This window comes from Neopsephotus bourkii, unplaced genomic scaffold (assembly GCF_033783945.1).
Source record: "Neopsephotus bourkii isolate Nb327-2 ecotype Australia unplaced genomic scaffold, CSIRO-AGI_Nbou_v1 NB_1417, whole genome shotgun sequence".
Taxonomy (NCBI): domain Eukaryota; kingdom Metazoa; phylum Chordata; class Aves; order Psittaciformes; family Psittacidae; genus Neopsephotus; species Neopsephotus bourkii.
This window is the reverse complement of record NW_026901894.1, coordinates 526,765-545,578: the sequence shown is the minus strand read 5'-3', so window position 1 is coordinate 545,578 and position 18,814 is coordinate 526,765. Positions and strand designations below refer to the sequence as shown.

Here is an 18,814-nt window from a genome sequence, read left to right as displayed (position 1 = left end):
AACATGTTTCTATTCACCACTGAATTGGGTTGAGTCTGAGCCACTGAACTGTCTGAGTCACAGTGGAGTCTATTTGTTCCAATAACTCACATGCTGCAATACAGCACAAGTTAAACTGGCATTTGCATGCTATTTCACTGTGTTTAAACCAAATATCTTCTCCTGAAGTCTCTGGGATGCTGTAGCTGTTGGTCCAGAAGACTACTGCACGTAAAAGCCAACCCAAGTGTATGCTTTTGTATCATAAACACCGTATAACCACTGCTTACTCCTAACAGATGAATATCTGGGTCAATGTGTAACTTAGTGTAACTCAATCCATGTGTACTTAATCACAAGAGTATGCGTAGTGCATTGTTCTGTCCACTGGAAATACAATATGACCTCGATCACCACACACTGTTCCCAGGAACCTCAGGCTTGTTAACATGCAAAGAATATCAGGGCACACTGCCCAAGGGAGACTTCAAAGCTAAAAGTTCCCATCCCAGACCTGACTGCTGCCAGTGACTGATGAATCTGTACTGTGAGCCAGGCTCTATAAGACAGAGGTGGTGAACCTCACCATGGACGGTGTCATGGCGTGGCCAGGGACCTGCATCATCCCTGGGTCTCCAGCATCACAAGGGTACATAAGATGCTATTACTATCACCTTGTCTGGGATAGTAACAAAAGCATTGGTGCCTCTCCTGTTGGGAGCCAGAAAGAACCAGCATCTCCTGGTGCCAAAGAGAGTGACTTCATTTTATCACAACAGTAATTCTGATGTTTTTGTGCAATTAGACACTGATTCTGGACTTTTATGCTATATTTGCTTATCAGGCCTCAAAACCAAAACACAACAAAAAGCACATATTGACACTTGCTTTACAAAGTCAGTCATGCAAAAACTGCCATCTTAAAAATCTCAGTACCTTAACATACTGTGGATCCGAGTGTAAGCTCTGGTAGGCTGAAAACACTGCTTCCCTCCATTTGCCAAGATTGTACAAGGCAGTCGATCTGTTGCAGTACAACACAGCAATGTCCCTGGTACACCTAAAAATACATTTTTAGCATAACTGTTTATTCACTTGAAAAAGGGCACATTGTATTTTATACTTAGAAACTAGAAATACATCACCCACTTAACAAAGTTAGAGGTAGAAATGGAGTTGTAGAAAGTAAAGACCATTTGAACATCAAAGACTCTGTAAATGTTATTATCTTAGTGATATCCTGATCTCTTCTGAAGCAGAAAGCCAACTCACTGCAATAACTCAGTATGAGGATTTAGAACGACTTAAGATCCCCTCGACACACCTAGATAAGGCTTGGTGAAAGCCAGGTGCCAATAATGGGAGAAAATAGGCACAAAAACAGAAGCTACTAAGCGGGAAGAATGCTAAATACATTCTGGTCACCAATAAACAACTTAAATGCATTTTACTGTATCATCAGTTGATGAAGTGAACAGAATTATCCACATTTACATCAGCTAAGAAATAAAGAAATATCTTTTATACAACAGAACATACGGAGTATATAAGGCATCTGCTGGATCTAGGACAGGTTGTGGACAGAGCTGCACACAGATTACAAACTACAGTCCACAGGGCAGTGAATCACAGAATCCCAGGTTGGAAGGGACCTCGAAGATTATCTGGTCCAACCTTCCTAGGCAGTTGTGACCCAGACTAGATGGCCCAGCACCCTGTCCAGCTGCATCTTAGAAGTACCCAGCGTTGGGAAGTCCAACTGGGAAGATTATTCCAATGGCTGGTTGCTCTCACTGTGAAAACTCTTCCTCTAGTGTCCAGCCATCTGCTGGGGGATTTTCCTGAGGAGCCTGGAAAGCCTGTCTTGCCTGCACTCAAACAAACAGCGTACACCACAACGCTGCATCCTTCACCTTATTCCTACTTACTACTTACACTCAAGAAAGCTGTTTCAACTACAGTGAATATGCTCAGAGCACTCTCTTGCATGCAAACAAATCCTGATGAGGCAACTGACAGCAAGGGGAAAAGAGATGCTGAGGAGCAGATCCCTGCAGTATGATGAAGGGATCAGGCAAGGGGCAGGCGCTAGAGGTAGCCTTCTGACATCTGCCCTCGCTCCTTCCTACTCCCTGCACATCCTCCAGACTTACTTTACTGCTTGGTATAAATGGCTAAGAGTGAAAATAAACTGAGAGCTGATGTGAAATTAGGTTAACAGCAGCTTTAATACATGTTAGAAAGGAATGTTTAACAGTTAGTACAATACCCAACCACTTAATCATTAGCAACATTAGCAACAGATGTTAACTGATGAAATCAAGCACTTAGCATTTAGAAAGAAAAGGCCAAAAAACCTTTTTGCTGAAGAATTATTTTCAACAAACCAAAGAATATTAAAAAAGACCCAAAAAAGTGAACAAAGTAACTTGCATAGATCATTTTAAAGCAAATCAGATGACCCATGTAACAACTGGTTTACGTCTTGCAATTCAAGAGTACTTACGGGACCCACTGCATTAAACAACGGAGCATATGCAGAGCTTGATCATACTTTCTGATAGCCATTGAGTAATTCCCATTTTTGAAATCCTGATTCCCAGCTTGCTTCATGAACTGCGCATATTCCATGGCATCCATGCTAACGGAGCGGGGGAGGAAAATCCATTAATCAAACAAAAGCATTGATTTATGAGACACTTCTTTCCCTAAAATGCACTTAAATTTTCAGCTTAGTTTTTGCATCTTTGGAAAGGAGGACAAAAAAAGCACTCTTTCTATTGTTGGAACAGTAAAATATACCTCAGGTGAAAGCCTCATCTTTGCTGTTGATGCCTCAACTTCCCATCTATGTTCTAATGAACCAGACCTACCACTGCTATGCTTTTTTTCCCAGTTTTCTTCCTCAAGTCTTAAACCTTTTAATTAAGATCCCAAATGATTTCAATGCGTGCACACACACTAAATACAAAGGGAAATATCGGAGGGAACAAACAGAGTCCGTACGTTGAAGAAATACATGAAGCTATTAATTAATCCAGCACAAAACTTGCTTTTTATTTATGACTTCTTTTGCCCAGCCTGTCTGCCTGGACATTCAAGAATCCAGTGGACACAAAGCACCTCTGAAACTTGATTACTGCATGACAATAGTGTGACCTAAGTATATTAGCAGTGCATGAGAACCCTGAGTCAGATTTCGGACAGCTATGAAAACGAACATAAGAAAACAGAGGTGGAAAGAGGCATTGACTGAAACAGATTGAAAGAACAGAAACATTTCATCATTGAAATTGTAATATCAGGTTTGTTACATCAAACAAATCACCTGGTGAAGCAGCTAGATAAAGGGAACAAACACAAGAGGAAAATCCAGCTACATGTATGTTGAGAAACAGCACATCAAAATCACAAAGGAGGAAAAAACTCAGTGCTAAAGCCTTGCATAGAATTACTCTTCCCAGATGGGTTTTTATGATCAAAACCCATTTTCATTACCTACAAAAACCTGCATGAATCTCGCAAATCTCAGTACTATTAAGTGAGGGTAAGTTGCCCAAAAGGAATGCACAGATTTACTCATTATCCTGGTATTAGTAGGGCTGGAACAAAGCCAGGAACAATCTGTAAACTTCACAACCTGCCAACAGAACTTCATGGTTTAACCTGGCAGGCAGCTAAACCAGTGGTGTCACCAAGAGTATTCTCATCTTAAAGATGTACTGTACCAGCTACTAGGTCCAGTACAGGAAGAACATTAACTCTATCCCAGCCCACGACCACTTCACAACAGAGCAAATTAGATATTTTTAAGTCTATGAACCTCCAAACGAACCAAGAAGTATTACTGATGCATTTACTGTGTAGTATTCCTCCCAATGAACCTGAAACATAGAGAATCAGGAATGCATTGCAACCACAGAGGTATGAAGAGGCACGCTATGGATGGCACAGTGCCTCCCTCCTTTATCCAGGCATATCTGCACCAAGCGCAGAGGAAAGCAGCAGCCCACAACCATGAAGAGGCAACAGCAAGAGAACCAGGCACTCACATCCCAACTGCTTCAGGCTGGCTGGGAAAAGGCCTGTCGGAAGTTGTATCTTCTTTAATTAAACAGACAGACACCCCGGTGAAGCCTGCAACCCAAACATCACCTCGCTCATTCCAGGGAAGCACCAAATCCAGATGGAATTCCAGGCTATGAACTAAACTGAATGAATATAGTTCCCACCTACACAGGGAAGTTCAACGATCAGTCACATTCGAGGAGTAATTATGATGTCTACCCCAGGCAAACTAAATCATCGCATCACTGAGCAATGTGCATACACTATGTGCCTTAAAACCACTACTTCTCCAGGCAGCAAAACAAGTGTACTCACAGCACAAGCTCTTACACTGCATAGTATGAGCACTAGTGAGGAGAAGGAAAGGATAAAACAGAGCAACAAAGCAAAGAATAAAAAGCAGGTGCTAAAAGACAGTTCTAAGCTCGTAGTTCTGTAAAACTCCCAGCTTTCAACTTTGTGGCTTCAGAAAGTTTGATGAATGATTTTCACCAAGAATAACACCCAACCACTTCAACTACACAGGAGCTTCTTCAGGTAGGAATGCACGTGAATCTGTGGTTTTCTGCATAACAGCTGAATTCCAAGCTTTTTCCTTCTGTTAAGATGGCTATGCTTCTGCTTAAGGTGTTACCCAGAACCACATTTACCTTAATTTCCCTGGATTCTGCTGAAAGCACTACAAAGATAAGGTATTTACAAGGCATTTGATGGACAATAGAGCAAAAGGAGCCCACTTACAACAGAAGTTTTAAAGGGACTTTCAAACATATCCTGTGTTGAGAGATGCTGGAACTGAGCTCCCTGTTTGTGCTCAGGAGGTGGCATCCCCCTCCCGCTCCAGGCAGCAGAACACAGATCCCTACCCTTTCCCAGCACTGTAGTTTTCCATCCCAAACTCCAAGCTATAGGTCACTTAAACAACCGGGATGCCTGCTGCAAGCTTTAGCAACTACACCCAAGTCTGCAGACCCAGGAGATGCACAGGCATGCAAATCGAAGTTCATGATCCAAGAGAAACTGCCGTGCTGACTCAGCACAGCCCGTCTTGCTATTGCCCAACATCCTCCTGAAGAGTAAACAGCTTTAACTCCAAACCAGGGCATTAACTGAAGACACATAAAGTCTACTGAGCATGGTGAGCATTAAACAGTGCCGTTGTCTGTTACTTTTAGTGGGCTCAGGTAAAGGTCACAGCCGCATCTGAAGGAAGGTTTGGTTGTGATGAGTGCTGTGTGTTAACCCCTACTCCCAGCAGGATAGGGAAAGAGCAAGAGTAAAAGCAAGAAAACTTATGTGTGAAGGTAAGAACTGTTTAATAAGCGAGAGAGAAGTGGAAGAAGAGAGAAAGAAAACAAGAGGTCCAAAGGCAACATCCACCATGTCCCACATGCAGGCCAAGCTCCCAAGCCCTATCCTCTCCCTTCTGATTGCATGGACCATTCCTTGGGTCAGTGTTAGCCATCTGCCCTGTTGTGTCCCCTCCAAACCCCTTGTGAGCTCCCAATCTGTTTACTGGGGGGGAGAGTACAAAACTCTGTTTTGGTCACTAATCTAAGACACAGCACCCTTTAGACTGCTATGAAGTAGCTCCATCCCAGCCACACACAGTAAAGAGATGCTCTCCTCACACAGTGGAGAGTGATGGAGTGACTCTTCCCAGTGTATTGCTGAGACCTTGTCAAAGAAAACCAAAGACAGGATGGTGTCCTCTCCTCATAGTTTATGGTTCCTGAAGCCACCAGCACGACCATGACAGCAGAATGAAGCATATCAATTCCTACTCCAAGAATTAAAACAAAACAGGATACAGTTAGGTCAGAAACAATCAGATCCAACCCCTACTGCTGCCAATGGGCAACATTCCCATTTGCTTCACATGCTGCCAACTCTTTATGTTACTGTGATGGTCAGCGTCCCACAGGACTGTTTCAGTCAGAGCATCCTTGGAAGCAGAGCAGTTTTGGAGGTTTAAAAAGCTAAATGTTGATTCCTGTTGCCCTGAGGAATAGTTTGGGTCAGCTCTCCTGGCTGTGCCTCCCCCCAGCTCCCCCCCCATCATTCCCAGCTCCTCTAAGTCCTTGACTTTGTGTAAACACTGCTTAGCAACATCAAACCCACAGTGTGTTATCAGCGCTGTTCTCAGGCTAAAGCCAAGACCCGGCATGGTACCAGCTGCTGGGAAGAGCATTAACTCCATCCCAGCTGGAGGCAGGAGAGGTGGCATCTCAGAATCCCCTTCTTCCTCCCCTCGCCAGCTGGACTTATGCTGCTGCTCAACAAAAGCTTTTGTTGGAGGCTGTTTCACAGCTTGCACCGGTGACACGTATGGCCTCCTTCCCCAGCGCATCCTGTTTTCCTAAGTGAAACCAAACAGCCTTTCCTGCTTTCAGTTTCAAACCTTCATTTGTCACCTACCAGTTAACAGGGTACACATAAGATGGTTAAGGCAAGTGTGGAGTCACACAAGTACTACTTGCATCCCAACCCTCCGGTGTTACAACCACAACCAGACAGGAAGCATTACGTACATGAATACAGCTGTATTCACCTACGAGCAAGCTCTGCGTGGGGAAACCACCCCAGCAGCACACAGTGGACACCGCAAAAAGATGAGTGCTCACACTGAGTGATTCCCTGCTCAGGAGCACTGAGGATCCTGCCAGGGAGTGCTGCCTCCCTGGAGCTATGGTCTGAGATGCTACCAAGAGGGTTCTGCAGCTTGCCAAGAGCACAGATTACTACTGCCCACTGCCACTCTTTCATCATGGAATCACAGAATGGTTTCTGTGGGATGGGACCTTAAAGCTCATCCAGTTCCTAATGTCTCATCTCAGTCTCCCCTCGGGCAGGTTCAAGCCATTCCCCTTGGCCTGTCCCTACAGGCCTTGTCCCAAGCCCCTCTCCAGGTTTCCTGCAGCCCCTTTAGGCACTGGAGCTGCTCTCAGGTCTCCCCTTCAGGAGCCTTCTCTTCTCCAGGCTGCCCCAGCCCCGCTCTCTCAGCCTGGCTCCAGCCCTTGCAGCATCCCTGTGGCCTCCTCTGGGCTCTCCCAGTGGGGTCCATGCTCACATGGGCACAAATGATGTAACATGCCAGAACCTGGGCAAATCAAGGAAGACTATAAAGCCCTGGGGGTGCAAGTGAAAAACACTGGTGCCACAGTGATCTTTTCCCCTATTTTATCAGTTAGAGGGAAGGGTGCAGCCAGAAATAGGCATGAAATGAACTACTGGCTTCATGGCTGGTGCCATCAGGAGGGTTTGGGCTTTTATACCAGGACATTCTTTGATTCCTATAGCCTGTTAGGGAGGGATGGGATCCATCTTCCCTTTTCTAGAGGGGCAAGGGAATTTTTGGCAGCAGGCTGGCCAACTTGATGAGGTGGCTTTAAACTGGAGGGCTTGCAGAATGAGATCCAAAGTGGTTTTGCTTCCACCATTGCAACTAACTGGGGAACAAGCCAGGGCAACCACAGCAGCCACAAGGGCTCCGTAACTGCCTCCCAAGATGAAAGCCAGAAGGCCAGTCACCTCAACTGTATGTGTACTAATGCAACTGGACACAAACAGGAGGAACAACTGGGGCTCTGTGCCCAGTCACAAAGCTGTGGTACCATAGCAATGTCTGAAACGTGGTGGGATAAGCCCCAGGACTGGGTTTGTCCAGCCTGGAGAAATGGAGGCGCAGGGAAGGAGGCCTTATCACCATGTGCCAGTATTTAAAGGGTGGCTACAAAGAACGTAGAGACTCTTTCTACAAGGAGGCACATGGAGAAGACAAGGGGTGATGGGCACAAGTTACTCCTGGGAGACCCTGATGGGACACAAAAGGGAATTTTTTCCCAATGATAATCACCAGCCATTGGAATAATCTCCCCAGGGAAGTGGTGGGCTCCCTAACACTGGATACTTCTAAGATTCAGCTGGACAGGGTGCTGGGACACCTAGTCTAGATCATGCTTTGCCTATAAAGATGATCCCTGAGATCCCTGCCAACCTGGAAGTCTATGATTCCATGACACACATACTTCTGATTTCCAGTAAACTAAGACAGGACTTGCATCTCCCGTGTTATATACGATGAAAAACCACGTCCAATATTCCATCAACAGTGTCATTACTGCTTTACAACTCAAAAAAACCCAACCCCAAACCTCATAAAACTGCAGAAAAAGGTTAACCTTGTTGCCTCTGAACCAACCACCATCTGTAAATCCCTGTCCAGCTCAGCCATGCAAGAGCTGGCTCAGCTCGAGAGGAAGATGTTTACACTGCTGCAGTTGTTTGCTCAGCCTTGTCATCAGAGAGGGCTGGCCGGGTAGGAAGGCTATGCCAACAAACTGCCTCGGTACTTCCTTTACTGTAGAGATGAGCTCAAGATGGTTCTTGCATCTGAAACACAACAACGCCAACAACCCCAGACCAGGAAGGCTTTCAAGGTTGCGCAGTTGGCAGCCAGAGCTTGACGAGATCAACTGCGTGTTGATAAAAACACGGGTAGGAAACGCTCCCTCTCGCATGTGCTCATGGGGAAGCAAAGCCTCTTCCCCTCCGCAACAAACCCCATCAGCCTGGGGTTTATTTACGTGAACTGGAATAAAACACAATGGGGGAGTGAGAGCTCTTTTTGCCTCTCCTCCTCCTGAAGCTGCGCCCAGGCTCATTTCCGAATGCCCTGTTTTGGTAAGTGACCACTCCACGACCTCGCACCAGAGGTCTGGTTTCCAGGGAAAGGATCCAAGCCCCGCTGCAGACACTGCTCCGCTCGGCGCTGTGCCAAAGGAGTTTCTCTTTCTTCTCTACGAGCGCTCTTCCAACGCCAGCTCCCCCGTGCAAACCGTACCAGGGCAATGCACGCTCCCAGCTGCCTGGCAGAGCAGGAATGCACTCTGCTGCTCCTCCCTCAACTTTCCCTGGCAGCTTCCCAGCCAGCACAGCCACCCTCAGCACCAAACACCCCGCACCCCAAAACCAGCGCTCCTGACGGGGTCCTGCCCAGGACTGCAGGAACCTCCTGCTCCTGCCCACAGGGAGCTGAGGAGAGCTAGCCCCAGGTGGGAAACCACCCCAAGACGCCACATCTCTCATGGCAGAACAGTGCAGATGTGCAGAGCCGCACACAGAACCACTCAGATGTGCAGAACCGCACACAGATGTGCAGATCTGCAGAACTGGACACAGAACCACTCAGATGTGCAGAACCATGCACAGAGATGTGCAGAACTGCACATAGATCCGTGCAGATGTGCAGAACCGTGCATAGAGCCATGCAGATGTGCAGACCGCACACAGCACTGTACAGATGTACAGATCCGCACACAGAGCCATACAGATGTGCAGACCCGAACACACAGCCATGCAGATGCGCAGACCCGCACACAGAACCGTACAGATGTGCAGACCCGCACTCAGAGCAGTACAGACCCGCACACAGAGCCGTACAGATGCGCAGACCCGCACACAGAGCCGTACAGATGCGCAGACCCGCACACGGAGCCGTACAGACGTGCAGACCCGCACACGGAGCCGTACAGACGTGCAGACCCGCACACGGAGCCGTACAGACGTGCAGACCCGCACTCAGGGCAGTACAGACCCGCACACGGAGCCCTACAGATGCGCAGACCCGCACACAGAACCGTACAGATGCGCAGACCCGCACACGGAGCCCTACAGATACGCAGACCCGCACTCAGAGCCGTACAGATGCGCAGACCCGCACAGCGCACGGTGCGGAACCGCGCACAGAACAGCGCAGCCCGTGCAGCTCCCGCCGCCGCGAACGGAGGGGGAGGGTAGGGGGGAAAGGCGGCTGCACACGCACACGCACACGCACCCGCACACGGACACCCGCGCACACGCACGGACACACGCACACGGACACACAAACCCCGCGCTCCTCACGCGCGTTCCCGCGGGTCGGTGCCACCGGACGCACGCGCGCGCACCCACCTGCCCGCCGCAGCCCCTGGGCCACACTCCTGCCGCTGCCGCTGCCGCTGCCGCCGCCGCCGCCGCCGCCGCCGCCACCTCCTCCTCCCCTGCCTCTAAACACTGCGGAGCCAGGCTCCGCCCCCCCGCGCGTGCGCCCCCGCCGCGTCATCGCGGGAGCGCGGGGAATCGAAACCGGGTCCTCCGCCACCCCCCCCCCCCCGGTGTCCCGGATGAGGGGCGGGTTCCGGGCAGCTGTCAGCTGACCGCGCATCCAGCCCCCTGCCGGGCGGGGGGAGCGTGAGGCGCCGCCGCCGAGTGGGGAGGGCTGAGGGGTTATGGGGGGCAGCAGCTCCGTGTAACCGGTTAAATGGGACGGGGGGGGCACCCTGAGGGGCCGTGTGGCCGCCGAGGTGTGTGCAGAGGGAAGGGAACTGCTGCGGTGCTCCAGGGATGGGGCAGCCACAGCTTCTCTGGGCACCCTGTGCCAGCGCCTCAGCACCCTCACAGGGAAGAGCTTCTGCCTAAGAGCTCAGCTCAGTCTCCCCTCGGACAGGTTCAAGCCATTCCCCTTGGCCTGTCCCTACAGGCCCTTGTCCCAAGCCCCTCTCCAGGTTTCCTGCAGCCCCTTTAGGCACTGGAGCTGCTCTCAGGTCTCCCCTTCAGGAGCCTTCTCTTCTCCAGGCTGCCCCAGCCCAGCTCTCTCAGCCTGGCTCCAGAGCAGAGCTGCTCCAGCCCTCGCAGCATCTCCATGGCCTCCTCTGGCCTCACTCCAACAGCTCCACGTCCCTCTTGTGCTGGATCAGGACTGGAGGGGGGTCTCGGAGCAGGAGAGAATCCCCTCACCAGCCCTGTCTTCCTGCACCGGACTGCAGTAACAACCCCATGGGCCATTGCATACGTTTGCTTCGACTCACCAGGAAGGGGTCAGGATCCTGATACAAGTCCCCGTGTTATCATGAGCGGGGCAGGTAGCAAAGGGTTAATAGGCACAAAGAGAGGGCGAGGGACTGTGCACCCACCTGGGGAGCATCAGGAGCATGGGGAGTCCCAGAGCAGATGGATCTGGGTCTCCCCAGGATCTGGGCTCTGGGGAGGGATGCGGTTTCAGTGGCCTTGGGCACTCTGCCACGAGCAGCTGGTGACCGGAGTGGGAAAGCAGAAGGCATCTGCTGGACCTGGGCACGCAGCCTGGGACAGAACACGTTCCATCTCTTCCTCATCCGTGTTGCCGCTGACACCTGTGTGCACTGTCAGCATCCCCGGGGGAAATTTCCACCTTTTAGCATTTCCACCTGCGTTGCAGTTTGTGTCACACAGATGGGTTCATCTTACTGGGTGCACGCAGCTTTAAAATCATACGTGGTCTGTGCCCAGCTCCTCATTTCCCTGTTGAAGCTGATGTGAATAAGTCTGCCTCTCTGTTTGGCTGCAGGTAGCCATCAAAAGACCCTCATAGTTGCTCCAAGTGGAGGTCAGCCCTGCCTGTTCATACCCTACAAGCTTTGCCCTGACACACTCACTTTTAAACTGGGTTGGTTTGGGTGACGATCTGTTAAAGAAGGGAAACATCAGGAACAGCTTAATCCCTAGAAATAATTCCCCAGGGACATAGGTGTCGTGGTAAATACACAGGAAAGTGGTGAGGGTTTCCCTTGGAGACATGGAGCACCAGTTAATTAAAAAGAAATAGAGGAGAAGGCAGTGGGACTGCGGTCTTACCAAAGTCCTTCTCACAGCTGAGAAGAGATGCCCCAGGTGCCAGTAAACGAGTTTTGAATCCTTTGGGGTTTATAATCTTTGGATCTTTTCAATGCAAAGATCTGCCTAATTTGGGGTCTGATAAGCTACTCTCCTGAGTACGAGTTTCAAGTCTTCTTGTCTGTGGCATGTACTTACTGTTCCAACTCAAATGAATACTCAAGCCCATGGAGTTTTTAAACTTACTTGTGAGGTGTCAGTGACCCACTGAAAGTCAACAATTGCTTTATTTGGCTTGAGCAATTAAAAAGAGAGGATTTAGAAATAGTAAATAAGGCTTAAGAAATCATTGGAAGGCGGACAGTTTCCTTTAGAAGACAAGAAGCAGAGACCATACCCTCTAATATGAGGCAAGGCTACAGAAAGGCAAAAACCTGCTACAACGAGGAAAACACTGAAGAGTGAGGAAATCACTTCAAAACGTTTAAATGACTGGGGTTTCAGGCTGCAGCTCCAGCAGAATAGGAGTTTAAAAGGTGGGGATTGCTTGAGAACAAGAGCCTGTATTTTGTGTTTGTTTGTAAGGAGAAGCAAGCTAAGCAGCATTCCAGTCCAGGTATTTTTCCTACCGTAGTACTTTTATAGACCTCCTTGTAAGAAAAAGCATTTTCATAGCTGATCCAGCAGTCTCTGCAAAGGTCTTCTCATTTACCCTTAAATAAGTCTCCTTGATATGCATGTTAATGGGAAATGGTATCTTTCACCCTTCTTGCAGTTTTTACTGCAGCAAAGTTTAGGACAGTTTATCCAGTTGGTTGGAAGGAGATAACTGGAAGAATGCAGACCACAGAACCTGGATTCACAGATCTCTGCTGCTTTTCAGCTTGTCCTGGCAGGCACCCCCAGTGTCTGTGCAGTTCTTGGAACACTTACCATGGCTGAGTGCAGACCCCACTCGTCTTGCAGTGGGTTTCACGCAGCTTTAGGATGCTGGAGAAAACACTAACACAGAATCTGTGCTTCAGTGGCTGGCTGTGTATCAACAGCAGACGCAATAGCACTGCTGGTACTGATACATTACTAAACTCAGAGAGAAGGAGCTGCTTTAAGTTAATGCAGTGTCTACCTAAAGAAAAAACCAGAATGACACAAAACCTCCTATCCCAAGACAAAAAAAACTTTGGATTGGTGTTCCAGTGAAATCAAATTATCCCATATCTGAAGAGGGCCTACAAGGATGCTGGAAAGGGACTCTTCATCAGGAGCTGTAGCTACAGGACAAGGGTTCAAACTGAAACAGGAGAAGTTCAGGTTAGATATGAGGAAGAAGTTCTTTACTGTGAGGGTGGTGAGACAGTGGAACAGGCTGCCCAAGGAAGTGGTGAATGCTCCATCCCTGGCAGTGTTCAAGGCCAGGTCGAGCAGAGCCTTGGGTGACATGGCTTAGTGTGAGGTGTCCCTGCTCACGCAATGGATGCACCTCCATGCTGAGCTGTGATGTGTGGGTTCCTCTGTGGAGTGACAAGGAAGTGGTGGGACCTGGTATTCACTCTCCCATCCAAGATAAACGTTTTCCCTTGGAAATGTACCCACACCAATGCCTCTACAGCTGCAACTGAAGGGGTGCAGGAGCTACGCAGACGGCTTATACATCACGTCATGCTGCCCTACTGGTCTTTACGAGCATCTCCTCCCAGCGCTCCTTCACCTGCTCCCGAGCATCCCAGACCAGCCAGCACTCCTGACCCCATCCCATTCACTCGCAGCGCTGTCTGCACAAGCAGGCTCACCCTTCCCAGTTCCGGTTTCCCTTCCCCTCATTTAGGACCAAGGACTCGCAGTGCTGTGCAGCCTCAGTGACCCCGGCAGCGCGTGTGCGTGGCAGGGACGCGGTCCAGGAGCAGGAAGCACACCAAAGGCTCCCCAGCCGCCAGGGACCGTTCCTGAAGCCGACGGTTTCATTTCCTCCTCGTGACCGTGACCGGCCCCACGAGCACAGCCGTGCCCTGCAAACCGGCGCTGCAGTGACCCTTGTGCCGGGCCGGGGTCAGAGTCCCTTCCAAGCCAACAGCAGCATAGCCAGCTCCCTGCCCCACAGCTGAGGGGGTGTCCTCAGTGTCTGCGCTGAAGGGAACAGCCCTGAACAGCAGAGATAGAGGGCTCAGAGGTTGCATGCCGTGCAACAATTAGTCCCCATCAGCCGCTTGTCCCTCCGAGCACTGGTGTTGGTTCACGCACACACTGGCGCCTGGGTACCACCTGCCACATCCCACCCATGGACTTTGACTTGTTTCAGTCACGTAGTCTGCTTTCCCATCTGGTATCGATAGGTACATCACAGCAACCGCGCCTGTGCTTCTGACAACGCTTTGGTCTTTGAAAGTGGCTTTGCCCCATTATTTGGATGCACTCAGTGATAGAAGTGATAAAACACCCTCTCTAACGCGAGCATTACTTCCTTTCTTCATCCCAAAGTGGACAGAAGGGTAAGGAATGTGAACACAAAGCACAGAGGTGGCTGATCCTCGGGTCTGTATAAGTGGCATGGGATGGAAGGATGGATAAGGAATTGCCTGGATGGTTCCTGGTGGTCAACAGCTCCATGTCCAAATGCAGACAGGGATGTGCTGGGTTGCGACGGGGCATCAAGGCTGAGAGAGCTGGGCTGGGTCAGCCTGGAGAAGAGAAGGCCCCGTAAGGAGAGACCTCAGAGCAGCTCCAGTGCCTAAAGGGGCTGCAGGAAAGCTGGAGAGGGGCTGGGGACAAGGGCCTGTAGGGACAGGCCAAAGGGAATGGCTTGAACCTGCCCGAGGGGAGACTGAGCTGAGCTCCTCCCTGTGAGGGTGCTGAGGCGCTGGCATTCGTGCGATGCAGCCTGCTGCCACCAGGCGGCGCTATCCTCCTGCGACCTAGGGGGCGCTCTCCTCCTGCAACCTAGGGGGCGCTCTCCTCCTCCCACCGAGGGGGCGCTCTGCTTTTGTTACCTAGGTGACGCTCTGCTCTTGTCACCTAGGGGGCGCTCTGCTCTTGCCACCTAGGGGGCGCTCTCTTCCTGCCTGCCACCTAGGGGGCGCTCTCTTCCTGCCTGCCACCTAGGGGGCGCCACCCTCCTGCCACCTAGGGGGCGCTCTGCTCCTCCCACCCAGGGGGCGCTCTCCTCCTGCCACCTACGGGGCGCCACCCTCCTGCCACCCAGGGGGCGCTCTGCTCCTTCCACCCAGGGGGAGCCACCCTCCTGCCACCTAGGGGGCGCTCTGCTCCTCCCACCCAGGGGGCGCTCTCCTCTTGCCACCCAGGGAGCGCTCTCTCTCCCACCTAGGGGGCGCTCTCCTCCTCCCACCTAGGGGGTGCTCTCCTCCTCCCACCCAGGGGGCGCTCTCCTCCTCCCACCTAGGGGGCGCTCTCCTCCTCCCACCCAGGGGGCGCTCTCCTCCTCCCACCCAGGGGGCGCTCTCCTCCTGCCACCTAGGGGGCACTCTGCTCTTGTCACCTAGGGGGCGCTCTCTTCCTGCCACCTAGGGGGCGCTCTCTTCCTGCCACCTAGGGGGCGCTCTCCTCCTGCCACTCAGGGGGCGCTCTCTTCCTCCCACCCAGGGGGCGCTCTCTTCCTCCCACCTAGGGGGCGCTCTCCTCTTGCCACCTAGGGGGCGCTCTCCTCCTGCCACCTAGGGGGCGCTATCCTCCTCCCACCCAGGGGGCGCTATCCTCCTGCCACCTAGGGGGCGCTCTCCTCCTGCCACCTAGGGGGCGCTATCCTCCTGCCACCTAGGGGGCGCTCTCTTCCTGCCTGCCATCTAGGGGGCACCACCCTCCTGTCACCTAGGGGGCGCTCTCCTCCTGCCACCCAGGGGGCGCGACCCTCCTGCCACCCAGGGGGCGCTCTGCTCCTCCCACCTAGGGGGCGCTCTCCTCCTCCCACCTAGGGGGCGCTCTCCTCTTGCCACCCAGGGGGCGCTCTCCTCCTGACACCTAGGGGGCGCTCTGCTCCTCCCACCTAGGGGGCGCTCTCTTCCTCCCACCTAGGGGGCGCTCTCCTCTTGCCACCCAGGGAGCGCTCTCCTCCTACCACCCAGGGGCGCTCTCCTCCTGCCACCTAGGGGGCGCTATCTTCCTGCCACCTAGGGGGCGCTCTCCTCTTGCCACCTAGGGGGCGCTCTCCTCCTGACACCTAGGGGGCGCTCTCCTCCTGTCACCCAGGGGGCGCTCTCCTCCTGACACCTAGGGGGCGCTCTCCTCCTGCCACCCAGGGGGCGCTCTGCTTTTGTTACCTAAGGGGCGCTCTGCTCTTGTCACCTAGGGGGCGCTCTGCTCTTGCCACCTAGGGGGCGCTATCCTCCTGCCACCCAGGGGGCGCTCTGCTCCTCCCACCCAGGGGGCGCTCTCCTCCTGCCACCTACGGGGCGCCACCCTCCTGCCACCCAGGGGGCGCTCTGCTCCTTCCACCCAGGGGGAGCCACCCTCCTGCCACCTAGGGGGCGCTCTGCTCCTCCCACCCAGGGGGCGCTCTCCTCTTGCCACCCAGGGAGCGCTCTCTTCCTCCCACCTAGGGGGCGCTCTCCTCCTCCCACCTAGGGGGTGCTCTCCTCCTCCCACCCAGGGGGCGCTCTCCTCCTCCCACCCAGGGGGCACTCTCCTCCTCCCACACAGGGGGCGCTCTCCTCCTGCCACCTAGGGGGCGCTCTCCTCCTGCCACCTAGGGGGCGCTCTCCTCCTGCCACCTAGGGGGCGCTCTGCTCCTGCCACCCACAGGGCGCTCTCCTCCTCCCACCCAGGGGGCGTTCTCCTCCTGCCACCCAGGGGGCGCTTGCCTCCTGCCACCTAGGGGGCGCTCTCCTCTTGCCACCCAGGGGGCGCTCTCCTCCTGCCACCTAGGGGGCGCTCTCTTCCTGCCACCTAGGGGGCGCTCTCTTCCTGCCACCTAGGGGGCGCTATCCTCCTCCCACCCAGGGGGCGCTATCCTCCTGCCACCTAGGGGGCGCTCTCCTACTGCCACCCAGGGGGCGCTCTCCTCTTGCCACCCAGGGGGCGCTCTCCTCCTGCCACCTAGGGGGCGCTCTGCTCCTCCCACCTAGGGGGCGCTCTCTTCCTCCCACCTAGGGGCGCTCTCCTCCTGCCACCCAGGGGGCGCTCTCCTCCTGCCACCTAGGGGGTGCTCTCTTCCTGCCACCTAGGGGGCGCTCTCCTCTTGCCACCCAGGGGGCGCTCTCCTCCTGCCACCTAGGGGGCGCTCTGCTCCTCCCACCTAGGGGGTGCTCTCTTCCTCCCACCTAGGGGGCGCTCTGCTCTTGTCACCTAGAGGGCGCTCTCTTCCTGCCACCTAGGGGGCGCTCTCCTCCTGCCACCTAGGGGGCGCTCTCCTCCTGCCACCTAGGGGGCGCTGTCCTCCTGCCACCTAGGGGGCGCTCTGCTCCTGCCACCCACGGGGCGCTCTCCTCCTCCCACCCAGGGGGCGCTCTCCTCCTCCCACCTAGGGGGCGCTCTCCTCCTGCCACCCAGGGGGCGCTTGCCTCCTGCCACCTAGGGGGCGCTCTCCTCCTGCCACCCAGGGGGCGCTCTGCTCCTGCCACCTAGGGGGCGCTCTCCTCCTCCCACCTAGGGGGCGCTCTGCTCCTGCCACCCAGGGGGCGCTCTCCTCCTCCCACCTAGGGGGCGCTCTCCTCTTGCCACCCAGGGGGCGCTCTCCTCCTGCCACCTAGGGGGCGCTCTGCTCCTCCCACCTAGGGGGCGCTCTGCTCCTCCCACCTAGGGGGCGCTCTGCTCTGCACCTAGGGGCGCTCTTCCTCCACCTAGGGGGGCTCTTTCCTGCCACTAGGGGGCGCTTCTCTCACCTAGGGGGCGCTCTCTTGCCACCTAGGGGGCGCTCTCCTCCTGCCACCTAGGGGGCGCTCTGCTCCTGCCACCTAGGGGCGTTCTCTGCCACCTAGGGGGCGCTCTGCTCCTGCCACCTAGGGGGCGCTCTCCTCTTGCCACCCAGGGGGCGCTCTCCTCCTGCCACCTAGGGGGCGCTCTTTGGGGGGGTTTGTGGGGGGTTTTGGGGGGTTTGGGGGGTTTTTGGGGGGTTTTTGGGGGGGTTTTGTGGGGGGTTGTTGGGGGGTTTGGGGGTTTGGGGGGTTTTGGGGGGGGTTTGGGGGGTTTTTGGGGGGGGTTGCTCCTGGTTCCCACCTAGGGGGCGCTCTCCTCCTGCCACCTAGGGGGCGCTCTCCTCCTGCCACCTAAGGGGCGCTCTGCTCCTGCCACCTAGGGGGCGCTCTGCTCTTGCCACCTAGGGGGCGCTCTCTTCCTGCCACCTAGGGGGCGCTCTGCTCCTGTCACCTAGGGGGCGCTCTGCTCTTGTCACCTAGGGGGTGCTCTCTTCCTGCCACCTAGGGGGCGCTCTCCTCCTGCCACCCAGGGGGCGCTCTCCTCCTGCCACCTAGGGGGCGCTCTGCTCTTGTCACCTAAGGGGCGCTCTGCTCCTGACACCTAGGGGGCGCTCTGCTCCTGCCACCTAGGGGGTGCTCTCCTCCTGCCACCCAGGGGGCGCTCTCCTCCTGCCACCCAGGGGGCGCTCTCCTCCTGCCACCTAGGGGGCGCTCTCCTCCCGCCACCTAGGGGGCGCTCTCCTCCTGCCACCTAGGGGGGGTGCCACCCTCCTGCCACCTAGGGGGCGCCACCCTCCTGCCACCCAGGGGGCGCCACCCTCCTGCCACCCAGGGGGTGCTCTCTTCTTCCCACCCAGGGGGCGCTCTCCTCCGGCCCCCCATGGGCACTGTCCTCCTGCCACCCAGGGGGCACTTACCTCCTGCCACTAGGCGGCGCTTTCCTCCTGTCACCTAGAGGGCGCTCTGCTCCTGCTCCTAGGCAGCACTTTCCTCCTATCACCTCAGCAGAATAGTTTTTTATAAAACGTATTCTATATATTATATACGCAGACATACATACATGCATGGGTGTGTATATGTACATGTCTGTACACATATATATATACGTTATTATGTAAATTTTATAAAACACTATTTATATTTTATATAACAATTATTCATCTTAGAATATACTATATATCTTTTATAAGGTATATGATCCATATATTATCCTTAAACTTAAATAATATATAAATGGATTTTTATATAAATTGAGATAATTTTTATGTATAAGT

At 53.7% G+C, this 18,814-nt stretch overlaps 1 protein-coding gene across 2 annotated transcripts in view; it reads right to left on the bottom strand.

Moving 5' to 3' along the window:
* The window catches only part of TRANK1 (tetratricopeptide repeat and ankyrin repeat containing 1), a 40,857-nt gene extending 29,812 nt beyond the window's left edge, over nt 1-11,045 (bottom strand). Inside the window, exons 1-3 of one of the 2 annotated variants that reach the window (XM_061367964.1) lie at nt 11,001-11,045; nt 2,486-2,620; nt 916-1,039 (exon numbers count right to left, since the gene is read on the bottom strand). In XM_061367964.1, coding sequence (XP_061223948.1) covers nt 916-1,039; nt 2,486-2,620; nt 11,001-11,020 — 279 coding nt within the window. In that variant the 5' untranslated portion in view covers nt 11,021-11,045. Of the gene's footprint in view, nt 1-915; nt 1,040-2,485; nt 2,621-8,228; nt 8,825-11,000 lie in introns of those variants that run through there. The other variant, XM_061367963.1, reaches the window with a different exon arrangement.
* Nucleotides 11,046-18,814: the final 7,769 nt, after the last annotated feature.